General features: G+C 53.5%; 2 protein-coding genes across 5 annotated transcripts in view; one reads left to right on the forward strand and one right to left on the reverse strand.

Annotated features, from left to right (window-relative positions):
* The window catches only part of DNAH1 (dynein axonemal heavy chain 1), a 42101-nt gene extending 34607 nt beyond the window's left edge, over window positions 1-7494 (forward strand). The window contains 8 exon segments of the mRNA XM_061346896.1: window positions 1129-1181; window positions 1184-1302; window positions 1566-1760; window positions 5934-6102; window positions 6105-6142; window positions 6941-6983; window positions 6986-7052; window positions 7054-7494. Of these exon segments, the coding sequence (XP_061202880.1) occupies window positions 1129-1181; window positions 1184-1302; window positions 1566-1760; window positions 5934-6102; window positions 6105-6142; window positions 6941-6983; window positions 6986-7052; window positions 7054-7192 (823 nt within the window). The 3' untranslated portion in view covers window positions 7193-7494.
* A 3633-nt stretch (window positions 7495-11127) lies between these two features.
* BAP1 (BRCA1 associated protein 1) lies at window positions 11128-22251 on the reverse strand. Of its 4 annotated transcripts, none has more exons than XM_061347043.1 (17): window positions 22118-22250; window positions 18783-18812; window positions 18634-18688; window positions 18305-18437; window positions 17864-17983; window positions 17325-17386; window positions 17100-17242; window positions 16175-16253; window positions 15870-15993; window positions 15450-15567; window positions 14893-15080; window positions 14416-14549; window positions 13376-13848; window positions 13143-13249; window positions 12428-12520; window positions 11844-11916; window positions 11128-11552 (listed from the first exon to the last, which is right to left on the reverse strand). In XM_061347043.1, the coding sequence occupies exons 1-17, from the start codon at window positions 22152-22154 to the stop codon at window positions 11419-11421; spliced, it is 2103 nt and encodes a 700-aa protein (XP_061203027.1). In that variant the 5' UTR covers window positions 22155-22250; the 3' UTR covers window positions 11128-11418. The 4 variants fall into 4 exon arrangements, with proteins under 4 accessions (XP_061203027.1, XP_061203026.1, XP_061203025.1 ...); XM_061347042.1 differs by having other exon boundaries at window positions 13089-13249; window positions 22118-22249; XM_061347041.1 differs by lacking the exons at window positions 11128-11552; window positions 11844-11916; window positions 12428-12520 and having other exon boundaries at window positions 12650-13249; window positions 22118-22251.
* Window positions 22252-22670: the final 419 nt, after the last annotated feature.

Genomic DNA, 22670 nt, shown 5'->3' on the forward strand with positions numbered 1-22670 from the left:
CTTATGTTTCTGTATGTGACCTCAGGTTGAATTTGCAGCTCACTTTATCCACATACTGAGGTGTGGGAAGCAGTGTGAATCTCCCTTTAGCCCTGTTACCCACCACTTGCTTAGGGGCAAAGCTAAAGGCTCTGTTCTGTAAAATGGGAAACTAAATAAATGTGAAACTAACTACCTCTAGGAAAAATGCAAGTGAGCAAGCACTGCTGATGCTGAGACTCAGAGCTTCCTACCTCGGGCTCTGGTGCTTCTTTACTGAAGGACGTTCTCTAGGATGTTCCAGTTAGGCTCAACAGTTTATTTATGGTGTGACTGTACCCAAGGGCAGCACACAGACATGGCAACGTGACAAAAAGAGAAATACAGCAGTGGTGTAAAACGTATTTACAGACAGATCCATCTGTTTTAATGAGCTGAGCTTGTGAACAGACTGTTTTCCCTTGATCTCAGTAACAATACCCCACAATTGACAAACACTGCAAAAATAACAAGTATTAATAATGGGAGTAAAGTCCAGGGCCTGAATGGAAATTGCACTCCAGGCTTCCATGTACAGATCAAGTTCTTGCTGCAAACAGCCAGCATTCCCTGTGTCTGCTCCCCTGGTCACCATCTCCAGCATCACCTGGTGATGGATGCTGAGGATGGGGAATTTCAGTTGTAGAGAGGGTAGAGGCATGCTCTTTAGCCTGGATTCGTCCTCATAACCTGTAGTTACCCAACAGAAGCATTTGAATTAGCAGGGTAGCTGTCCTGAAAACACTTGGTGGAGAAGATAACCCACCTATAACCTGAAATGGATGCTAGCAAGGCCTCTTTGTTTTTCACTGAGGGCGGAGATGTTAAAGGGAAACTTGGCATTTTACAGTTAGATGGCATGAAATACAGACCCTAATGCCCATAGAAACTGTTTCATGGTGTCACGGTGTCACGCAGACTGAGATGTATGTCTCAGTAAAAGAAATAACAAAATGGACCTTTAGGCAGTTCATCCAGTGAGGCACAGGTATCCTTGGGCACAGCAACCAGGGTAAGATTCTAGCTCTGTTGCCTTAGGTTGTGGAAGCTTTGCCATGGATTTCAGCAGAACCAGAATGGGCCAAGCGCTGCCTCCCTCCCACCTTTCAGGACAGATGGGATCCTTTCCTCACTCATCCAGCGGGGAGCTGTGGCCACTGACCCATCAAGCAGTGGTACATGTTTGATGGCCCAGTTGATGCTGTGTGGATTGAGAACATGAACACAGTGCTAGATGACAATAAGCTGTGTCTGAGCTCAGGGGAAATCATCAAGCTGTCAGAGGTAACTCATCTCTCACGCTTTTGCTGCCTGTTGTCTGTTTTCCTTCCTCTCTCTTGGAACAGATTTGCCTTTTACTTCCCATTTGATGTCTGTGGTGGACTTGTATGAAATTGGTGTCTCAGTGGTAGCCCTGAGCTGCCCAGGAACAACAAAAACGGCCTCAGCAACAAAGGAAAAGATTTCATCTTTGCCAAATTATGCTGAAAGGTATCTTGGAAGTGATCAACTCCTTATCCTCCTTGCTTTCTTTCTGCAGTTTCCAGTGTATGACCATGGTGTTTGAAGCCCAGGCTCTGGCTGTTGCTTCCCCTGCCACAGTGTCTCGCTGTGGCATGGTTTACTTCGAACCCAGCATCTTGGGGCTGGAGCCATTCGTTGAGTGCTGGCTGCAAAGACTTCCAGGCATCCTGAAGCCCTTCTCACAGCAGCTCTCCTCTCTCTTCAAGAGATGCTTCAAGGTGAGCAATGGTACTGTTCCAGCTTGGAGGTTGTCAGCTCAGTTATCAATGAGCCCAGACTTGTCAAGGCCTGGATTTAAACACTTCATACTACCAGTATACAAACTGATATATGCATTTCCTGGGTTTAACATGGGTTATTTGCTGATCCCTATGGATTTGACGTAGTCTTTTTGGTCATTATAGTTTTATTTAATTGTAAACTTATCTCCTGGACAAGATTGTCAGTGGTGCAGCACCATTGTGGAATAAGTTATAAGAACTCCAGTGAGAAGGTTATAAGAACAAGTCTTGTTATTTCTACTCTGCTCCTATTTTATTGAATATCATGGAGCTGCAAAGGAAAGCTCTGAAGGGAGCAAATGATTTAACAGCAGTGATGGAACGAGATGCACATCATCGTTGCACAGAACTAACAGGCAGGCCCAGAGGTTTCTTGGGGTTAAGACTGAACTGAAGGGGTTTGACTTGCTTCTCTCCAGTCAAAACAGTGGCATCTGGGACACGGTGGGAATGGCAGCGTTCTCAGTCACACCTTCTCTGTTAAATATAGCCTGCAGGCAGGGGAGGAGAAACTAGCATCCTAAGAAGGTAAAAGCGAAGTCAAATGTGTTGGATAGTGACACCGAGTTGTTCCTCTTTCTCCTTCATTGGCTTTGGCTGGAGGTTTGTGAAGGAGGTAATTGCCTCAACAGTAACCTCACAAGGAGCCTCCTCCTGCTCTTGGAACGTTTCTTTCAGCCTTTCATTCCCATTAAGGCAGGATTTTGCTACCTCTGTCACCATATTATGCCTGTAACCCTTAAAGGCATCATGTCATGCAGAGAGTTAGTCACCAGAGAACGAAGTGTTGGTTATTACACCAAAGAATGAGGTGTTGGTGCAGAAAGGTCACGCTGTAGCTCATGTGCATGGCAGAAGGTAATCCAGCATCCTGCAGAACACAGGTAAACCTGGAAGGATTATGCTTTGCCCACTGCAAGAGCTCAAGATAAGCTCCATGCCTCCCAGGCTGGAGGGAAGACGTTCACTTTTATCTATAGCAGAGGGAATTGGAGAAGGAGTGGAAAGCAGAGATCAGAGCTAAGCAGTGATGCACTTCGGATTGCAGATCCTTGGAGGATTAGTATTGCAGAAGGCTGGATGATTTTCAAATTAAAACCCAAAGACTAAATTCTTCTCCTAGCTCCTGTTGAGTGACATTAGTTCAGCAAGGGGAGTCTCTCAAGTACACTAATGAAACAGCAGGTTCTAAGCCACAGAATACATTAACAAGGCCTGGGAAAAGCTGGCTAGCAAAACTTACATAGAGGCTGGAAGCATGACAAGCACTTTAAGAGGGGTTTGGGGTTGGTGTACCTTAACCATGCCTTGGAATTTTCCTTGTGCTCTTCTCTGGTTCTCAGGGGATCAGGACAATGCCCCAGGAGAAGACAGCTCGTATCAAAGAGCTGATTGAACCCTGGTTTCTGCTTGCCTTGATCCGGAGCGTGGGTGCTACCGAAGCTTCCCGAGGTTACATGGCATTCAGCTTGTGGCTAAGGGAGAAGGTGGAGACTAGACAGAGGGGCTGGAAGCCTGGATTCCTCATCAGAGTCTGAGCTATACGCAAGGAGCTGTGACAGGGAAGATGCAGCAGATACAGTTTTCCTATAGAGGATAAATGCAACGGCCCCCTCTGAACACACCCATCCCTTTCAGAAGTGCTGGACCCTACAGCATGGTTCCTGATACCAACTTCTGTGACATTATTGTGACCATGACAAACACAGCCCGAACGGCCCATCTGCTGGATGCTCATCAACTATAAGCAGTATGTGCCCAGCCTTATCTTTGCTTTTTAGTTACCCTTGTTCTCATCAACAGCTACCTGATCCTTCTGAGATTATTTCCCACTCCCATGGATTTGTGGCTCTCTGCTCAAAAGCTGTGCCTAAGCAACAAGAGCTCTCCATTGAGCCCCCAGGCACCACGCCAGCACTGCAAAGGCATGTCAACGCTCAGGTGCTGAATCAAAATGCAGCAGTTGCTAGATTGCTCCCCATCAAATTCTACTTGTTTCCTAGAGTTCCATTTCCTGCTTCTCTGGTCGGATTCCTTCCACACCAAGAGATGTGTTGAACGGCTGTCAGGAGCAAGCCTCCTGTCTCCTCCCAGCCTTTGGATGCCTAAGGGAGCAGTCACTGCATCCTCCAGCAAATGTCAGAGAGCTGAGGAACAGTCTGTATACCTGTGGTTATGCTGCTCATTGTGTCTCTAAGTTCTGTGCATTGGCCCCACGGGCACAGGGAAGATGCTCACAATGAGAACTTGCCTCTCAAATACATTACCCATTTCCTGATGTTTTCGCCACGTACCTCTGCTAACCAAACTCCAGATCTCATTGACAGCAAACTGGGTAAGAGGCAAGTTTCCTTCCTGCGTTTGCAAAGGCAGCATCCCTGAGCTCAGTGTTTCTATCAACTTAGCCATTTAGTTCCATCCTGAGACCTGAAGGGGCCCCAAGCACACAGCAGGTCTGAACTGGGATTGTGAGAGCCCCTAATAACTTGGTACATTTGCAATAAAGTGAGAAGGATTAGTGAGGCTCTGTCAAAATTGCTCCAGTTCTGGGTATTGCAGAAATACTCCATTTCACAGCACAGGTGTTTGCAAACCTTGGTGTGAGAGATTTATAGGAACTGATGAGATGAGAACGCTTGGTTGCTGACCCCAATCCCACTCCCCATCGTTAACAGCATCCCTTTTTCCTCCATGGCCAGCCACTGGTTTGAAGCTTCCAACAGCACTGACATTCACTGACATTGTGCATAAGCACCTTCTCCTCATGTTGTAAGTCAGCCTGATAATAATGGAGGTTGGAGGGGAGGAATTAGTACTGATGATCTGATCAAAGGGTTGGAAGCTGGAGCTTGCATTCACTGCTTGAAGATGCTTCTGGGGAAGTGTGGTTTGAATCCTAGCAAACAGGGAGCTCATACAGTTCAGTCTCAGGGTCAAACTGCTGGTGCCAATCAGCAAACTTCAGCTTTGTCTTTCAGTTTCCTAAGGAAGCCTATGATCTAGGCCTTTCAGATGGGATTTTGTGATGGATGATGTAGGTACCCTTCACCTCAGCAGGTAAAGCTGTGACTCATGTATCTTGTCTCTTTCTAGATGGACTCCTAGGAGAAAAGGGTTACAGAGATCCAGTCCATAAGTAAGAGAAGACAGAGAGAGATTGTGAACAGAACAAGCTGATGGGCACAGCATGGCACAGCTTACCTGTGCTTTCAGCACACAGACACTTGCCCAGACAACAGCCTTCTGTGGAAGCAGAGCCTTCTGTTACTTTCCATCTGCTGCAGCCTGTGGAGAGCTGGGCAGGGTGGATGTAAGCATGGTGCTACAGCCACCCAGGAGAAAAGGGCTCATTTGGCGCATAGAGAGTCTTTGTGTATTTGACAGGGTGGGAATTTAGGGTCATCTTTGCAAATGTGCCCTCATCTGCAAGCATGCCAATGGGAAGGAGCAAGAATAGTGAGCTATGAAAGAAGCAAAGCAGAGCTTTCTGTGTGCTTGCAACATTACAAGCATCAGTACCTGACTGTGAGCTTGGGGGCACACTGGAGCACCTAACTGTGATTTAAAGTAAATGGAAGTGCAAAGTGCTGGGGTGTCATGGAGCTCTGCTTCCCCAGCGCTGCCTGTAATAAACCTAACTGGGAGAGAAAAGCAAAACCCAGTATTTTATGCACTAAAACTGGCAGCTGTGTTTAAATCTTGCCAGACTGCTGCATAAGAAATCATTCCTCGGTGGCTTTGCATTTGCTGAGCTCAGTAAATTGCCAGGCACTCCAGTGAGAGGGCACTCAGCCCTTCTAGCTTAAAAGTAGCTGAGACTCCACTCCGGGAGTATAAAGAGAGAGAAGGAAAACCTCTCAGGGGTATTTCAGGTAAGCACCAATTACCAGTCTGGCAGTGCCTCCTCCTCCCTGGGGTGCTTGAAGTCTTAACCCCACAGAACTGTTGTGATGCATTCTTCCCTCTCTGAATCTGTTTCTTTTTGGTCAGAAAGCTCCTTGGCAAGCAGTGAGCAGGTGCTTAGTTGGGTCCCCCCATAGTCTCTGCATAAGAAAGCAGAAAGTGTGTTCCTGGCAAAGTCCCCACTGCCAGGACCTTCTCAACCCATAGTCACCACCTTTATACCCTCTTCACCTTCCTCTGTCTGCAGCAGGAGCGCTTGCAGTGAAAGACCTGACCGAGCCCTTGGTTGATGCCGCTATTGGTATGTATTTGACTATCCCATCCCAGCTGCTGCCCACACCAGTCAAGTCCCTTTGCACTTCCAACTGGAGAGATGTCTCCAGGGCGTGCTCATGGCTGAGCCCAGCACCAGCCAGGTGAGTCCTCCCATCTGCAGAGTCATGGCACCCAGGGGGATACCAGAAATGTTCCAGTGGAAGGAACTCATTGGTGGGCCTACAAAGAGGCCTCAGTTTCCTGCTGGAACTGTGTTTTGTTACTGTTCCACAAGTGTGGTAGCCTTCCCTTTGGCTATATTGCCTAGTACCAGTAGTACAGAGACATCCACCACCACCACCGCAGTCCTTCCTTGTCATGGAGGCAGGCGAGTGGCCACAGGGAGTCAGTATGATGCACCTTGGCCATTCAAGGCTAGATGGAGCCACGGGAGCAGAGAGGGGCAGAGGTTTGTCCTGTTACTAGCCCATAGCAATGGAGCTCTCCTAGGACCTTGCTCTGGCTCCAGCCTGGTCGGGAGAGGTGATTTATGACAGGAAGTACTTGGGACCCTGGGTCTGTGCTGCAGCTGGAAAAAAGACCTTTAAAACCAAACCAACCCCCAAGCACTTCTGAAAACAGTAGAAATTAAATCAAACCGAGGGAAAGATAAGGACAAACAACGTGGAATTTTAATCTGAGAGGAAGCCTGGCATGGACAAACAGAGGGGGATCAGCTGAAGCTGTAATGAGCTCCTGCAAAGCAGCTGTTTGACAAGAGCTGATTCTGAGAGAAGGGGATGCAGCTTCCTCTGCCTCGTTCTTTCTCCACTCCAGCTGCCTTCTAGCAGGAGTGGAGATGGCCACAGGCCAAGCAGGAGCCAGCTCTCCTGACTGTGATGCTCTTTAATGCTTCTCTGCTTCTCCCATGGGGGCTGTTTGCTGGGGTTTCCTACCAGGACAAACTGCAGCTGATGAAACGGTGGTACCCTGAGAGCTGCTCTGTGATCGCCTGCTCAGCAAGGAGGACCGCACGGGGTGCAACAACCTGATGAAGAGGATGATGGAGGAGTTACACCAGTTCTGAGGAGGTCATCCCCTCCCAGCCAGTTCTGTTTGGGGACTTCATGGATCCAGATGCCCACATCAAACTGTACAAAGCAATTGACAGCCAGGAAAAGGTAAGAACCGTGGGAACCATTACGATGTGATCTATGGTTGCATCTTCCACGTCTTCTGCAAACAAATGAAAACAGTTAACAGTAACCATGGGGCTGCTTGAATTGGAGGTGTCTGGCATCACAAACGCTCCCAGGGCTCTCCTGTGAAATCCTACCCCAGATACGTACAGTGGCTGCGTATGGTGTGATGGGAACTCGAGGTGGAACAAGCTGTATCTGCATTGCCATCCTGGGGGCAGCCTGCTATGCCAAGTGTCCCAGATGAACTGCACTTGGGACTGAGAAGTGAAGTTTGCTGGAAAGAGATGGCACATTACTCCCAGACAATACTACCTTTGCCATTAAAGACTTCACAATTGACCTTTACAAGTAATTAATGTTCCTGCCAGATCCCCTCTTGGAGGCGATACTGTGAGTACTTTGGTAATAGTAATTAAGCAGAAGCAATGAGCAGTGCGTTTTGCACTCATTATCAGAAACAGATGATTATCCTGTTGTCTCTGCTCCTGTGATAGCTGTGTGACAGGCACTGGTAATTAACCGAGCTTTCCAGTCTCCTTTGCAAAGTAGCTAGGCAGGGAGGTTGGAACTGGATGATCCTAAGGTCCTTTCCAACCCCAACTCTTCTATGATTCTATGACTACAATGTGCGTATTATCTTCCCATAGGATACTGAACCTGGTTTTTTACACTTGGCTGGTTTCTAGATGAAGTTTGAAAACTTTAAGAGTATGATTTCGTGTGATCCAGATCCTTTTTGTTCGTGCACCATTGAGCTGTTTCTTACAAAGATACCTTGCTTGCATTTGGGGCTGGCTTGTACCATGTTCATTGGGGTATCCAGTGCACATCTCTGAGCAGCTTGCTTGCTGGCAGGAGGGGACTCTTGTGCAGCTGCAGCCTAAGACCCTCGTGATCGGAGGCTGTAGCAGGGAAGAGGTGGGTGCCCTGATGCCATCAGTGCTCTGCCAGCCAGTGCCTGGTGCAGGCAGCGAGCACAAACCCCAGCAGTGATGCTGCCATCCAGGCCAGGAGGGGGCTCACCCATTTGCCACTTTCCTTCCAGCTCGTGGAGAAGACTGCCAGGGACACCCTGCTCCCATGGACCTGGAGGAGGTGATCCACAGATACCCACTGCTCTATGGAGTCCATGAACACAGTGCTGGAGCAGGAGGCGATCAGGTACAGCCCCTGTGGGATCATGTGCTGGGTCAGCAACTGGCTGCTTCCCTGGGGAGCAGCAAGGATGTTCAGGCCCCTGCTCCCAACCACCTTTGAGGAACCTCACTGCTGAGCATGGCAGTGGGGTTGGCAGCCATGCTAACAGTTGTGTTGCCCCAGCTGATCCCTGTCCTGTGGAAACTAAGCAGGGTCTCCATCTGCAACCATGAGCAATTCAGGGCTGGGGGGGCAGCTATGAGACCCCACCAAATAGGAATCAGCATGGGGGTTACATTGAGCTGGTTTGTGTTCCTCCAGCATGGAGATGTCTCCAGGCTGGTGCAGCTCATGACTGTTCCCAGTCTGGGGCTGGGTGAATCCCTGGGCTCTGGGCAGCTGCCAGCAGCTGGGGCACAAGGTCTAGGATGTCTTTGCATTCCACACGTTCCTCTGTGGGTGCCCCACAGGCCTACCCATTGCTGAAGCCCTTCGCATCCTGGGTGAACGGCTTGCGGCAGCAGATTGAATTCCTGAAGAACTGGATCAGTCACAGGATCCCCTCTGTGTTCTGGACCAGTGGGATCTTCTTCTCCCAGGCGTTCCTCACTGGGACGCTGCAGAACTTTGCCAGGAAGTCCATCATCTCCATCGACAGCATCATGTTAGCTTCAAGGTCAGCCAGGCAGCCAGAGGCTGTTTTTCTGGATTTCTTTGGAATCTGCTGCTACAAAGCCACAAAAGCAGCATCTCTACCTTTGACTTGCCACTGGGTGCACTGCTGCCCTTGGAGCCATCATCCCCTCTGTGCTCGGGTACACTCACCCACACTGCCAGCTATGCACACAAGGCAAGCAGGCGCCTCTCTGCCTCTCCAGACGGGCTCACATCCCCCTCTACAGGCTGCCCCGTGGCCTCAGGATGCGAGGTGCCAGAAAACCCAGCCCAGCCCCATTGAGGTCTGGGCCAAGCTCCCCTTTGGCAGTGCTGAACTAACCAGGAGCAGCTGAAGGAGCTCCAGGGACACCCCTGAACCAGTAAGTGCCCTGCGCCCCCTCTCCTCTGCAGGTGCTGAATGTGTCTGTGTGTGAGCCCAGCAGCCCTCCCAGTGAAGGCTGCTGCATCCATGGCCTGTTCTGGAGGTGCCCACTGGGACCCCATTGCGGTCCGGCTGGTGGAGTCGCGCCCCAAGGAGCTGTACACGGAGATGGTTGACATCTGGTTACTGCCTGTCCACACCGCACACTGCCAGCCACCGGCTCCTACCTGTGCCCCATCTACAAGACCCTACCCGTGAAGTAGGTGCCTGAGGAGAGGAGAGGGGCCAGGAGTTGCTCCTGACCACACTGGGTGAGGGCATCCATGGGGGAAAGGATTCCTCCTGCTCTGGTTGTGGCGAGGAAGCACCAGGAAGCACCCTGGCTCTGCAGCTCTGCCTCTGGCCAGCCCATCCTCAAGCCCACACCAAAACCAGAGGAGCCTGGTTCCCCCAGCCCCACTCCGCCTGTCCCCTAGCACAGGGATGGGACAGGGGATCCCAGAGAGGGTCACTTGGACAGGACTCCCCAGTGCGTGTGCAGCATGAGGGCTGCCGGGCCACCTTCTCACCCTTGCTTCCCCCATTACACGCTGTCAACAGGCCACTCCAACTGCGTGATTGCTGCCGAGATCCCTACAGACACGCCACAGAAGCACTGGATCAAATGGGGCACAGCACTGATCTGTGCCCTGGACTTGCAGGCAGGAAACCAATCAGCCTGAGTCATGGCCTCTGCTGTCCAGCACAGACAGGCAGCAGCCCCTCTCCCCTCCTGCCCTCTGAGCTGTCAATAAAGGGAGCTCAGCTCCACCAGCATCACATTGACCTGGTAGTGCTGCAATCCCCACGGTTACCTCAAAGGTCCAGCATACAGAAGAGCAGTGCTCCCAGTCACAGACGCGCCTCTCCCCTGGGTGGCTGTTACAGGATAGCTTTATTCCTTCAGACAGATCAATCTTTTTCCAGCACTTGATATCAGACACGGCAAGAGACAGAAGGATTTGCTTCCCTTCAACAAATACCAAAAGAACTGTTTCATTCCAGAGTCAAGAGCTGCACAAACCTGCAGACTTGCAAAACTAGCTCCTCTCCAGGACCCCTCCAAAGGTGCTGACCTCTGGCTTGCACCATCTCTGCACTGCAGTACCCAGCTGCCTCTCCCCGTGCTCAAAGGCTTTGCCAAGGCCACCAAGGGACCCCGCATGCAGCATCTGCCCCGGTGCTGTGCCCAGCAGCACCAAAGCCACCCCATGAACTTGTTTATAATTCACAGGGTTTCTCTGGAAGCAATCCTGGGTGACCACAGAAGAGGCTGCCAGGAGAGCAGCAACGACAGCAGAGCCACAGAGTGCTGGGGCCAAGGCCCAGCTCCAGGGATGAGCCCACCCCACCTCACCTGGCACCAGAGCTGCCCAGGGCGCAAGGAGCCAGGCTGCACTGGCAGGGGGGTTGTATACCCAGAGCGGTGAGGGGACAGGGCAAGGCAGGACCAGCCTGGCTGCACATGGGCCAGCTCTGGGAACGGGGCAGGAGAATGGGCTCTGTCCAGGAGCCACCTCGCTCAGCAATGGCCAAAAGTGTGGGTAGGAATCAAAACTGGGGAAGGGAGGGACAGGGTCGGAAAACAGAGACACAAATGCCCTGGGGAAGCAGAGAGCTGAAGGCCCGGATTGAGGACACGAGCCACAGCCCCCTGTGGCCAGCTCAGGCTAGCAGTGGCATTGCTAGCATTCCCACAGCGCCAGACCAGTCACTTCCCCTTGTGCCACGGCGCCGAGACACAGGCCCAGGGCGTGTGGGTGCTGCCGTGGCACGGTCAGGGAGCTGTGTGCTCTGGCTGGCTGGTGGCTGCAGGGCCTCCCCTCAGGACTGTGTGTTCCTGCCCTTCACAACTTGGGCTCAGAGGAAAAGCCGGTTTCTCCCTGGCCCCAGGCTCCACCTCGGCCGAGGGCTCGTTGTCGCTGTGGTCCCATTCCTTGGGCAGAGGGAATGTCGATCCAAGTGCCACTGCCCAAAGCCAGCAGCCCAGCTGCTGCTGCTCCCAGTCCTGGCTCCCCAGCTACTGGCGCTTGGCTTTATAGGGGCGAGAGCGTTTCCGTCGGTCCGGCTTCCTCTGCTTGTGCAGGCGGCCAATGCTGACCCCCTGCCGCCGGCGCACGGAGATGTTCTGCTCCACCAGGCTTGCCAGCATACCTGCAGGGGATAACCACACACATGCCCACGTTGGTATTGCCCACGCTGGAGCACAGCCCTCCCTGGCCTAGCCAAGCCCCATCCCAGGCTCCTCCTGGGACTATCAAACCAGAAGGACACTGTGGCTCCACAGACTGAGCTCTACCTCATGCCCCAGCCCCAGCAGAAACAGGGAGCGAGGCAGGATGAGTTCCCCAGGGCCCCAGGTGCCACTTTGCCATGCTCAGAGTGGTTCCCTCAGCTGAATGCAAGCCCCACGCTCCATCCCCTCAGCCACAGAGCACAGCTCACCTTCCTGGGCCAGCATGGAGATGAAGGTACAGATGAACTCATCATAGTTGTGGGTTCTCCTCTGGTCATCAATCTACAAAGAGATGACAAATCTACAAATGGGTGGTGGGGAGGAAGAAGAGCTCAAGGCTAACGGGGACAAGACAGGGCCCACCTCCCAGGCCAAAGATACCAGAAGAGGATGACCGCCTCCCAGCCAGGTCAGGCCAAGGCACAGCTGGGACTGTCTATCCCATTTCAGGTGCCAGCATTTTCCACAAAGGACAGCTGGGAAGCGGTGACCGTGGGCAGGGGAGGAATCCCACCAGGCCCTGAAGCACAATCCCTGCTTCCTCCTGCCAATGCTGTGTCAAGCTGTGGCCCAGCTGCAGTGCTCCACCCACCTCAAGCCCACCAGTGCCTGACCAGGGCCTTCAGTTTGTCCTGGCAGGAGCTCTGCTCCGTAGGGTGGTTTGGTAATGGGAAAGGGTCCCACATGCGCCCCAGGGCCATTCTCAGCTGAACACTGCTTCCACTTTGGCTTAACAACCCAGAATGAGCCTTGGGGGAGCTAAACTGGCAACACAAACAAGCCATTGACACACCTTGAACTTCTTCCTCTTCTCCACCTCTTCCTTCAGGCAGGCCTCATAGTTTGCAATCTCTGCCTCCACACACTTGAGCAGTGCCAGCAGCTCCTGCCAGGACCAAGCAGAGCAAACGTCAGCAGGCAGAGCCCTGCTGCAGCCCAGGAGCCAGCGGGCTGAGCTGGCACATGTTCTTCTCTGCACTGGGAAAGGGAGAATTCAGCAAAACCAACAAATACCAGAGACCAGCTCATTGTAGTGAGCTTCTGAGTCAGGGTGATCAGTCAGCCAGCACTGAGGCTGCAAACTTCCCTTCTGAGTAAGTTTCTCACCAGCTCTCCTCCAGGGAGCCCCTGCTGCACTTGTGCTGCCCCAGCTCTGAGCTGGAGGGCACAGACAAGCAGCGGAGTTCCCAGCAGGCTGGGGCTTGCGGGTGCAGGGTCCCTCTGGCCCGCAGAAGAGCACAGCACCCCGGACACCTCAGCTGCAGGAGGCAGCAGCTCTGCCCACGTGCTGAGGGAAACATCCCCACGGTGACACAAGGCCCAGAACCTGCTCTGCCCTGCACCTGGAGGCGCGGCTGCGGCGACGCGAGCGGGACAGCGTGCACATGCGGTTCAGTCACTGCCAGCGCTGCTGCGGCTCCGTGTCCCCAGGGCTGCCGCAGCACAAAACTCACCTTGGGAGAATACTTTTCCCCCCCAGGGTGATCACTGGTCCTGCCAAGTCCCACCTTCTCTTTGCTGTCACTGGCCTCACTGCCCTCCTTCTCGTCCAGTTTGATTGCGATCGGGGCCTCATCACCAGGTTTGATGGAAGGTGGGGAGCTTTTCCCCCCGTCTGCACACAGGGGAAGGAAGTGTTAGGCGCTACATCAAAGGACTGGCATCCACTCCTGAAGTCAACGGACAGTGTCCAGTCACCCCAGGGGAGATGCCACCACCCCTAAAGCCATCGCACACCTACCTGCGACAGCCAGCGGGCAGAACACGCCGTCCTCTGTGAGGTGCAGCAGCCCAGTGCTGATGACAGGCCCCAGGTCTCTGACGGCGCGGTTGTAGCGCATGCAGTCCACCCGCAGCAGCCCATCCTCCTCGCCAAAGAGCACCTTGGAGATGTGGGAGGTGACGGGGCTGGAGGGGCGCGTGGGGTTGGCCGAGCGGATGGGGGAGCGCAGCGGGGAGTTGAAGGCGCTGCCGATCTCGGAGGCCGTGTCTGTGCTCTCGTTGCTGGGGGTAGGAGAGGGCTGGGAGTGGGTGACCACTGCCACAGCAGTACCCCCGCTGGTGGTCTTGATGGACAGGGGAATGGAAAGATCCTTCTGAGACTCCTTCAGCTTCTCAGCCAGGACGTTGATGGTGTTGGGCTGGAGGACGGAGAGCTGGCCATCCACAGCCCCTGCCATGTGCTCCTGCTTCACCTGCCCTTTCCTTTTGTACCTGCCCACGGAAACAGAAGGGAAATTGAGTACCTGGTGGAAAGAGGCCCAGCACAGCCACTGCCAGCTTCACACTCATCAGTATTCGCTGTCTCCTGGCATGAAGCACGGCATGAAACATTTCTTGGTTGCCCCCACTGCCGCTTGCTTCTCTGGCAGCACTTCAAAACTGAACCCCTCTGCTGTGGGCACCCCTACACAGCTGGAACACACCTCTACTCTTCCTCCACAAGCCCCCAAAACACCCTTGCTGTGACCCCATTTCCTGACCTTCACAGCAGTCCAAGCACACCAACACTCACCAGGAGCAAACCTGGCAGTCTGCACTGGGGAACAGAGGTTCCTCAAAGCCTGCTGCCAATCAACAGCTATAGATAGAGCAGCCAAAATTCACGGTTGATAGTGAAGAACTGCAGAAGAGGTTCACAAAATCCAGCAGTAACACAGCAGGTGAAGAGAACAGCCCCAGTTGCACACACAGGCACAGGCTCCACACAACTATCAGCTCTCAAGAGATCTGGGACTGGCAGTTCTGCTGAAGTCAGCTCCCTGCCCTCAGCTCAGTCACCTGATGGCCGAGTTGGTGTTACGAACTTCCTCCTCCTCATCATCATCGTAGTCATCCTCATCGTCAGAGTACTGCTGGTGCTGTCGGACTGGGACCCGGCTGCGACCCACTCCTGCTGCAAGGTCCTCCTCCTCCTGCAAAACACCATTGCTGATGGCCTGCTGGCAGCAGGGGAAGGGAGAAGAGCCCAGCAGACATGTCCTGAGTCCAGCCAAACACCAGAGCATGCCCTTTTCAACAGGAGACGGGACTTTTCCCTTGCTTGCTCAGCTGACCCACATTGATACTAACATCTTCTGCCAGGCCAGTCCTTACTTGCCCTCTCACCTCCCAGTCTGGGTTAGTGCAAGGGCAGGCAGGCTGCAAGGCAGGGGAAGGGCTTAAACCAGTCAAGAGCCACAGCCCCGCAGAGGTGAGGGCCTGGAAGCAAGAAGTTCAGCTCGAGCCAAGCACTATTGGCCTGGAGCTGCAGCCTACCTGCATGGGGGACTTGGCATAGTTGTGGTTGTCCAGGAAGGCTGGCAACCTCTGCACGATGGGGTTGGGGTTTCCTGGAGGTGCTCCATTGATGCTGCTCGCTGATGCCTTTGCCACTGGTTTGGATTTGGTGGGTGGGCTCTGCATGGCCGCAAGGTGGCCCTGGGTGGCAGGCTCATCGGTGCCATCTGCCACACGAACACAGCACAGCCTTTCATGACCAGCACCACCACCTTTTACTCCATATCCTCTGCCACCCCTTGCTCACCGCACAGAAGAGCTCTTATACTCCATCAGACCCACTTCCCATTCCACTTCCAGCTGTCACCTGTGTCCCCAAGCTTAAGCCCTCCCATTTTCAAACTCCACATCCCTACAACTCTCCTGCCAAGCACAGAGGCATCCACCACACCCCAGCACCGTGTGCATGGAGCTGGGCGTGGAGAAAAGAAAGCAAAGCTGACCATAAAATTGCCTCAAGCTCCAGGTCAAGGCAGCCACTGTCACACCACAGCAGGCCAGGCTGGCTGGCAACAACACTGATAGGGGGTTTGTACCTGTATGGGTGCTCTCTAGGGTCACAGTCTTGCTGCTGGCTGGCTTCACCTCTTCAGGAGGCTGGGAGTCCTGAGATTTCTGGGTCTGGATCAGCTCAGGCTGAGTTACTCGGATAAGCTTGAAGGCAAATGACAGATGGAAATTGAGCACTGGGGTGACCAAAGCCACATCCCTCCCATTCAAGCACTGCAAAACTCATGAGGGTGTGCACTATCGATGGACAATGCCATGGGTAATCTCCCAGGTGAGCAGCAAAAGGCCAAGCATTGAAGCTGGCTATCTCCTCTTCCCAGAAGACATTTCCCAAGGACAAAAACCAAACCAAAATCTAGGGGCCCCCACAGCACATGGAGATGCCCTGGAAACAGAACCTATTCCCATCTCAGGCTCACACTCCCTTCGGGTTTGGGCTGTCCTACCTGCTGCAAGGCCTCCAGCACAGTCTGGCGGTTCATCTTCAGGATGTGGAGTTTGGACTCGTACTTCATCCTCCGATCAGGCACCACGGCCATCAGGTTGAAGCGGATGTCATGGTAGGGCTCCCTGCAGGAAGGGACAGGAGACATCAGCCTGGCTCCCAGCAAGGAGATGCCCTGCAGAGCTCCTGCCACCTCCTTCCAGGCAAAACTCTCCACCCCCATTTGCACAACTGTTGCAGAGAGAGCACAGTAGAAACAATCCAGGGAGAAATGGGCCAGTGCATGCACCACGGCTGGGACCTCACCCTGCAGTGGCCAGGCCGATGCGTTCCATGATTACTCTCCTGGCTTTGTCTGTCCATTCCTCATCATCAGCCCACGGCCCTGTGGGAACAAGAAAGAGCTGGACTCAACAAGGCATAGCCAGGCTCCTGCTGCCGACACACAGAGCAGATCTTGCCATCCACACCACAGGCAATCCAACAGCTCCCTTCTGTACCAGTGAGCAAGTCAAGAGGGGCCCAGGAGGCAGAAGGACCATGCTCTTAGCCCATATGTGGAACCTCCTGCCTCTGCCTTCCAAATGGAAAACATGGGCTATCTGCAGGGCAGAAAAGCAAGTTCTGAACCCTGCAAGTGGTTCACAGGCTTGGATCCCAAAGTCCAAGGAAATCCCAGCTCCTGCTGGGATCCACCTGCCACTGGATGTGGTGCTATGATTAAGTAACCCAAGAACATCAAGTGGGTACCTTACCAAAGGGCCTGACAGACATGTAAATTCCTAGCAGTGACAAGTGTCTGGAAGGCAGATCTGAGTAGCCAAGTTGCAAATAAATGAAGTATCCAGAGCAGCCTGCTGGGATGTGCACTGGGAGCTTGTGCCTCAACACACAGCAGTTATTGGGCACATGAAGAGATCAAGCAGACAGATTCTTGCAATACAGAGTTATGTCAGAGCTGCAGAAGGACCCTGTGACCCTGAGCCACTGGGGAGGATAATGGCAAGGCTGGAAAAAGCAATGCAATGCATTTAGAGATTGTTGCTTTCCAGACACAGTCCCCAGCACAGATGCTCCAAAGTGAGCTGCAGAAACTCAGGACAAAGCCATTGGAGTGATTCTCCACAAACATCAGCTAATGCCTCGCAGCAATGAAAAATAACACACACATCTGGGCAAAGCAGGGTGTCTGTTCAACTGTAGCGATGAGTAGGGACAGGCAGGCTCTTACCATGGTCAATGGGATAGACCTTCAGCCCATCCAGCTCAAACAGCCGTCCCTTGATGGGGACATAACTAACAAAGTGAAAAGCCTCCATGGTTCGCACAGCACTGATTCCATTCTGCTTCTCTGGCAGGTGCCGTGGCTCCGGCCTGCAAGGGCAGGAGAGGCAAGAGGTGAGTGGGGAGCCTGCTTCCTTCAGCAGCAGTGAGCTGGAGATCCCCCCTCACTCACCTGGCATGGCTGTTGTGGGCCTTGGCCAGCTCTGGGGCATTGCCGATGGCATAGCCTTTGCTCTGCAGCGACAGCAAGGAAAACAACTGAGAAGTAATAGGAAACGAACAAAATGCTTCACCCACTGGCTCCCCAGTCCCTCCCTCCCTCCCAGGACTGGGAGAGCAGCTTTCAGGCACTCCCTCTGCACTGCTGAGGTGAAACCCAAGATAAAAAGAACAGACAATTTCTGCTAAAGAAATTAGAGTCAGAAACACAGACTTCAAGATATGTCTGAAGGTAGGAGAGAGGAACTTTGATCCCAGACTTGGAGAACGCACCTAGGCTAGGGAAGAACACAACACAAAGCTCAGAGCTGTGCCAAGTCTAAGGGGACTGAGGCCCTGCACAAGGCAAAGTACGAAGATGAGAGAGAAGAGGCAATAGTGATGTAGTGTGGAGCCAAAGGGCTTGGAAAGGAGCCAGCCCATTACAGCATCAATCCAAGGGGAGCAAGAGGCAGATTCCCATGTGCTCCTCGTGCACATCCCTGCCCCTACCTCAGGGCTAAATCCTTTGGTGAAATCCTTCATGCGGCTCAGCGTGGGGCCCAGGTCGACATTGTTGCAGTTCAGGAGGACGCTCAGCAGGGCATGGGTGGCACAGGAATTGGGGATCAGCTGGAGGGTGACACAAGGACCATTTTAACCAGCAGGAAAAAGGCAGCTCTTCAACAACCCCCAGTGTTGACAATAATCAAGTGAAAAGTACTGACACAAGTACCACTTGTGAGAGCAGTGACCTGGGCTCTCAAAGGACAGGAGGGGAGTCTTGTTTAGAGGGTCCACCATGCCCCATGAGTTCGCAGCCCTCCCTGGAGTCCCTCCAACCTAGAGCTCAGGGCAGAGACCCTCAGGAAAGAGGAGCTGACCTCAGCACCACATTGCTTCCCTGAGGTGTCACATGAGACACACACACGCTTCCCCTTGGCTCCAGCCTACCTGGTGAGCAAAGAACATGTTATTGACGATGTCATCGTCGATCACCGATGTCTCATCCACCAGGGTAGAGACCTTCCGGCGTGACCTGCGCTCCTCAATCCACTTGAACAGGAAGATGAACCCATAGACAGGGCTGTGGAGAGAAGTCAGCAGCTGTATCATTTTGGATGAACCACAACCAGTGGGGCTGCACTGCCCAGCACCAGAAACCTCTGATTTCAAACTACAGCAGAGCAAAGGCAGAGAGGAAAAGAGAACCACCAGCCCCATCTTTCTGGCAGTGACACATTCTGCTTAATAAAACTCACGCTTTCACACCTGTGACTTACCCTTGGCATTTGCTCTGCAGATCATAAATCTCTTCAACCTGCACTCCCTTGACCCCTGCAAACAAAGGGCAGAAGCTAGTGTAAAGCCCACCAGAATGGACACGTGGTTAACACAAAACTGACTTCCCAGGAATGTTTCTTGCACTCACCAAAATCTTCAACCAGGAGTGTGAAGAGACCTGGAAAGGAACAAACCCAACAGGTTACTTCTGATGGAAGAGAGCAGAAAGGAAACCTGCTGCTACTGGTCCACGAAGGTCCCATGTGGTGCCAGGCCAAGGTACAGTCAGAAGAATGCAGCAGAGCAACACCAGGATCATGTTAACCCCCAGGAGCAGACTGGTAAGTCCTGGCTCACTTCAACCCTCCATCCCATTCATCATCCACTTCCTCGAGGGCACCCCAACAAACCCTCTCCTGCCAGAGGCCAAGGAAGCTGGACTCACCTTCAGCATCTGACCCACTGATGACCTGCCAAGAAATAACCCCCCACCATGAAGAGCAGCAGGGAGCACCTAACGGACACACACAGTTCTAACTCATCTCCCAGGGGACCAGCGACGACAAAATTCCCCTTACAAAAGGATATAACCAGGATACACACAACAGCAAAGAGACCGAAGGATGATTAGACATCAGGAACTGAGCAGCAGCTTCCACTGCCACGCACAGGCAGCCAGCCTAGTTTCCAGGCAGTCCCCCCCTCAGTGAGCTTAAGACTGGAATAATAAATCTGCTTCTTTTGCTGCCATACAAAGGCTGCTGAAAGCCTGGGAGAAAGTCTAAGGAATAGCAATAAGAAGGATTCAATCCTGAAAAACATCCCTTTAAGCAACGGATTTAAGGAACCTGTTGGAAGTTGCTCAGTCAAGAAGGGAAGAGCCAGAGGAGCTTCCACACCAAAGTTAAAATGATTAAAACAGGGAGGACACTTCTGGGAGCAAAAAACCAGAACTGCCAGTGGGAAGAAACACCCTGTAGAAATGACATGCTTCAAACTGATGAGAGCCTCCTTGCTCTCATGATACCACGGAAGGCTGTGTTATACAGGTGACATCTACAGAGACTTCAGGCAGCACTGCTGCCTTCTGTGCAGCAACCCACTTCAGGCAAGTGGTGCTTGCATTCCACAAGGGTCTTCAGATGCTCACTGCAGCCACAGCTTTTGTTCCCTCTTTAGCTGGAAGCAGGAGTCACAGCTGTTTCCAGGTAGAGTCTTTCAAGTGCAAAAGCTTCTGCAAAGGTTGAAGGCCTCAGTCACTCTCCAGTTCCAACAGTTGAAGTCAACTGATGACAGCAAAACATGTGTGATGTGAAATGTGAACCACACCTCAAGCTCTGCCTCGCAGCCAGTGAAGATCTGCACCAGACCAAGGCCTTGTGGACACAAACAACACCAAATGCCAAAAGCAGGCACCACCAGAAGGAGATGACCAAGCATGACTTCCAAGCTCGCCGTGGCCTGGAGCACTCCTATGCCTCTACAGCAGTCCTCTAGGACTGTGTCTGACCAGTAGGACTGCACCAAAGGGTATGGGAACTCAGCTGTTGATGTGAGCAACATCACTGGGCAGAGAGGACGGAGCCAAACTTCCCTGAGTGCACCATGAAAGGACAAGAAGTGATGGGAACATGCTGCAGCAAGAGAAATTCTCCCTGTGCAACCAAAAAACCCCAATTCTTCACCACCAGCACGGTCAGCCCTGAGACCAGGGTGCAGAAATCTTGGGTGTATCCAACCAGACACAGCCATGAGCCACCTGAACTACCTCTGAAGTCAGCTGCTTTGGGCCAAAGACTTCAGGGGTCCCTTCCAACCATGTTTTCTCTCCAGTTCATTTCAGTATTTTGTATTACCTCAGCATCCCAAAAGGCATAGTCCTGCTGCCATCCCTCCTGGAACACTCAAAATCCCCATCCCAAAGTATGTGGGTTGCCTGGAGGAAACATTCTGGTGTTCACCAGCACATGCAGCACTACACCAGCAGCCTGGAGGTTCCCAAGGCTGCCATCTCCACCCAGCAGCACAACAGGCAGCCCTAATCTGGATCTACCAACCCCTCCTGATCACTAAAGCACCGAGAGCTTCCAATCGCCAGCCCTGAGGCAGGGGCTGGGCAGCTCATGGGATGTGCTGAATGCTGAGAGCAGCACATGAGACATTCCTAACTGCTGTCCCAGCTGTCACTCTGCATCCAAACCTCCACAAATCTGAAGCATGCTGAGAGCTCACCTCTGCCCAGGCAGATATATTCCAAGCAAAGAACCTTCCCTCCCAGGTGGGAGAATTCAAACTGCATCCCGTCTTCAGCATGTGGTGAAGAAGGGGGAGGATGGGAATAACCTGGGCAATTCCCGAGTACCAGTAAAACTAGGATTAACAGCAGCAAAAGCTGGGGTGACCGAGAGAACAACAGCAGAGTCCTTTGCTGAGTGCAGGAAGATGAGTATAATGCTAGGGCTCCAATCTCCTTACCCACAGCCTCCAAAATACACCACCACGTCCTGAAGAGAGGCTCTCACCCCCCGGGAGGACAACCCCACACAGCACTACAGCAACCCAGAGGTGTTAAAACAACGCTCCACCAATGCCAAACTCCGGGACTCCACCACAGCAGGAAAGGGACAGCTGTGACCATGCTGCTCCCAGCTGCTCAGGCACCACACCAGGCTCTTCAGAACCCTCCTGGGCTCCCTGAGGGAGAGGCGTTGATCCACCCACTCAGCTGCAAAGCACTGGCAGGATCTGATACACAGGGAACACAGAGGCCACCCTCACATACCCCCAGGTGACCCAGGCTGTCCTCCATTGCCCGCCAAGCTTTGGGGCAATTGCCAGCCAGTGCTGTTTCTGTAACAAGGAGCATCCCACACGGTTCCCCTCCCTGTATTTCCATGATGTTTTGGGGCTTCATTTGCAAACGACAGGAATGTCTCATGCGACACCTTTGTGGCAATTCAGATGTTTTCCACGGAGCCCCCACGTGTGGGTTTACCAGATTATACACACACAGAGGTAGGTATCTGGGGCACCTCAGAGGCACCCAGGCCCCACTCTGAGCCTTCACAGAGCTCCTGCAGCCCTGTTCATCCCATCCTTGTCCTCAGCCCTACATCCAAAATCCTGACACCCCTTTTCTGTCTACCCTACATCCCCATAACCTCTCCCTACCCCCCTATGGGGTATGTCCTGTACACATCAACCCTGCACTGCCCCCTTTCCCCCAGCACCCACTCCTCCTGCCCTACACCCTCCCCTGCCCCCCACTCCGGCGCTGCACCCCCTAATCCTGCCTTCACAACCCCCTCCACACTTCACCCCTCCACCCCACAGCCCCGGCCTGCTCCTCAGAGCTCCCTCCCAGTCCCCAGCCTGCCCCTCACAGCCCCAGGTCCAGGCTCCACGCCCGGCCCGGCCCCTCAGAGCCGCCCCCCGGAGCCGTCCATGCCCTCCCCTCGCCCCGGTAACGGCTTCGGCGCTCACCGGGATCGCTCTCCAGCTCCAGCCAGCCCTTATTCATCTTCCCGCGGGCCGGGCCCCGCCGCCATGTCCGGCCCCGACTCCCAGCGCGGCGCGTCGTCGCCCACCCCGGCGCGTCATCGCTGCGCGACGCCACGTGACGCTACGTGACGCTACGTGACGCCACGTGACGTCACTCTCCGCGCCACGTGTGTCCCGAGGCAGGCGGGAGGGGCCCGCGGCGGCCCTAGGGCTCCGGAGCGGCAGCGGGGAGCGGCGCCTCCTCGGGGGCCGGGCGGGGCTGCCCCGGGGGGGGGGCTTCTGTCAGCGGGCTGGGAACTGGGGAGGCCGCACCTCGAGTCCTGCGGCCAGGTCTGGGCCCTTCACTACAAGAGAGAAAGGCAGCAAAGCTGGAGCAAAGTGTGATGGGGAACAGCTGAGGGAGCTTGGCGGGGCTCTAGTCCAGAGAAGAGGCGGCTCAGGGGGGACCTCTCTCTCTCTGACTACCTGAAAGGAGGCTGGAGAGAGGTGTGGGGGGGTCTTTTCTCCCTAGTAACAAGTGACAGGGCAAGAGGAG

The sequence above is a fragment of the Neopsephotus bourkii genome, unplaced genomic scaffold, assembly GCF_033783945.1.
Source record: "Neopsephotus bourkii isolate Nb327-2 ecotype Australia unplaced genomic scaffold, CSIRO-AGI_Nbou_v1 NB_284, whole genome shotgun sequence".
NCBI classification, from domain to species: domain Eukaryota; kingdom Metazoa; phylum Chordata; class Aves; order Psittaciformes; family Psittacidae; genus Neopsephotus; species Neopsephotus bourkii.

Coding starts and splice junctions, on each gene's coding strand:
- BAP1 (XM_061347041.1), bottom strand. CDS start 22,154: ATGAATAAGGGCTGGCTGGAGCTGGAGAGCGATCCCG. Junction 18,813..22,117: donor GGAGCTGGAGAGCGATCCCG/GTGAGCGCCGAA, acceptor GTTCCTTTCCAG/GTCTCTTCACACTCCTGGTT. Junction 15,081..15,449: donor CCTAGAGAGCACCCATACAG/GTACAAACCCCC, acceptor TTCGTGTGGCAG/ATGGCACCGATGAGCCTGCC.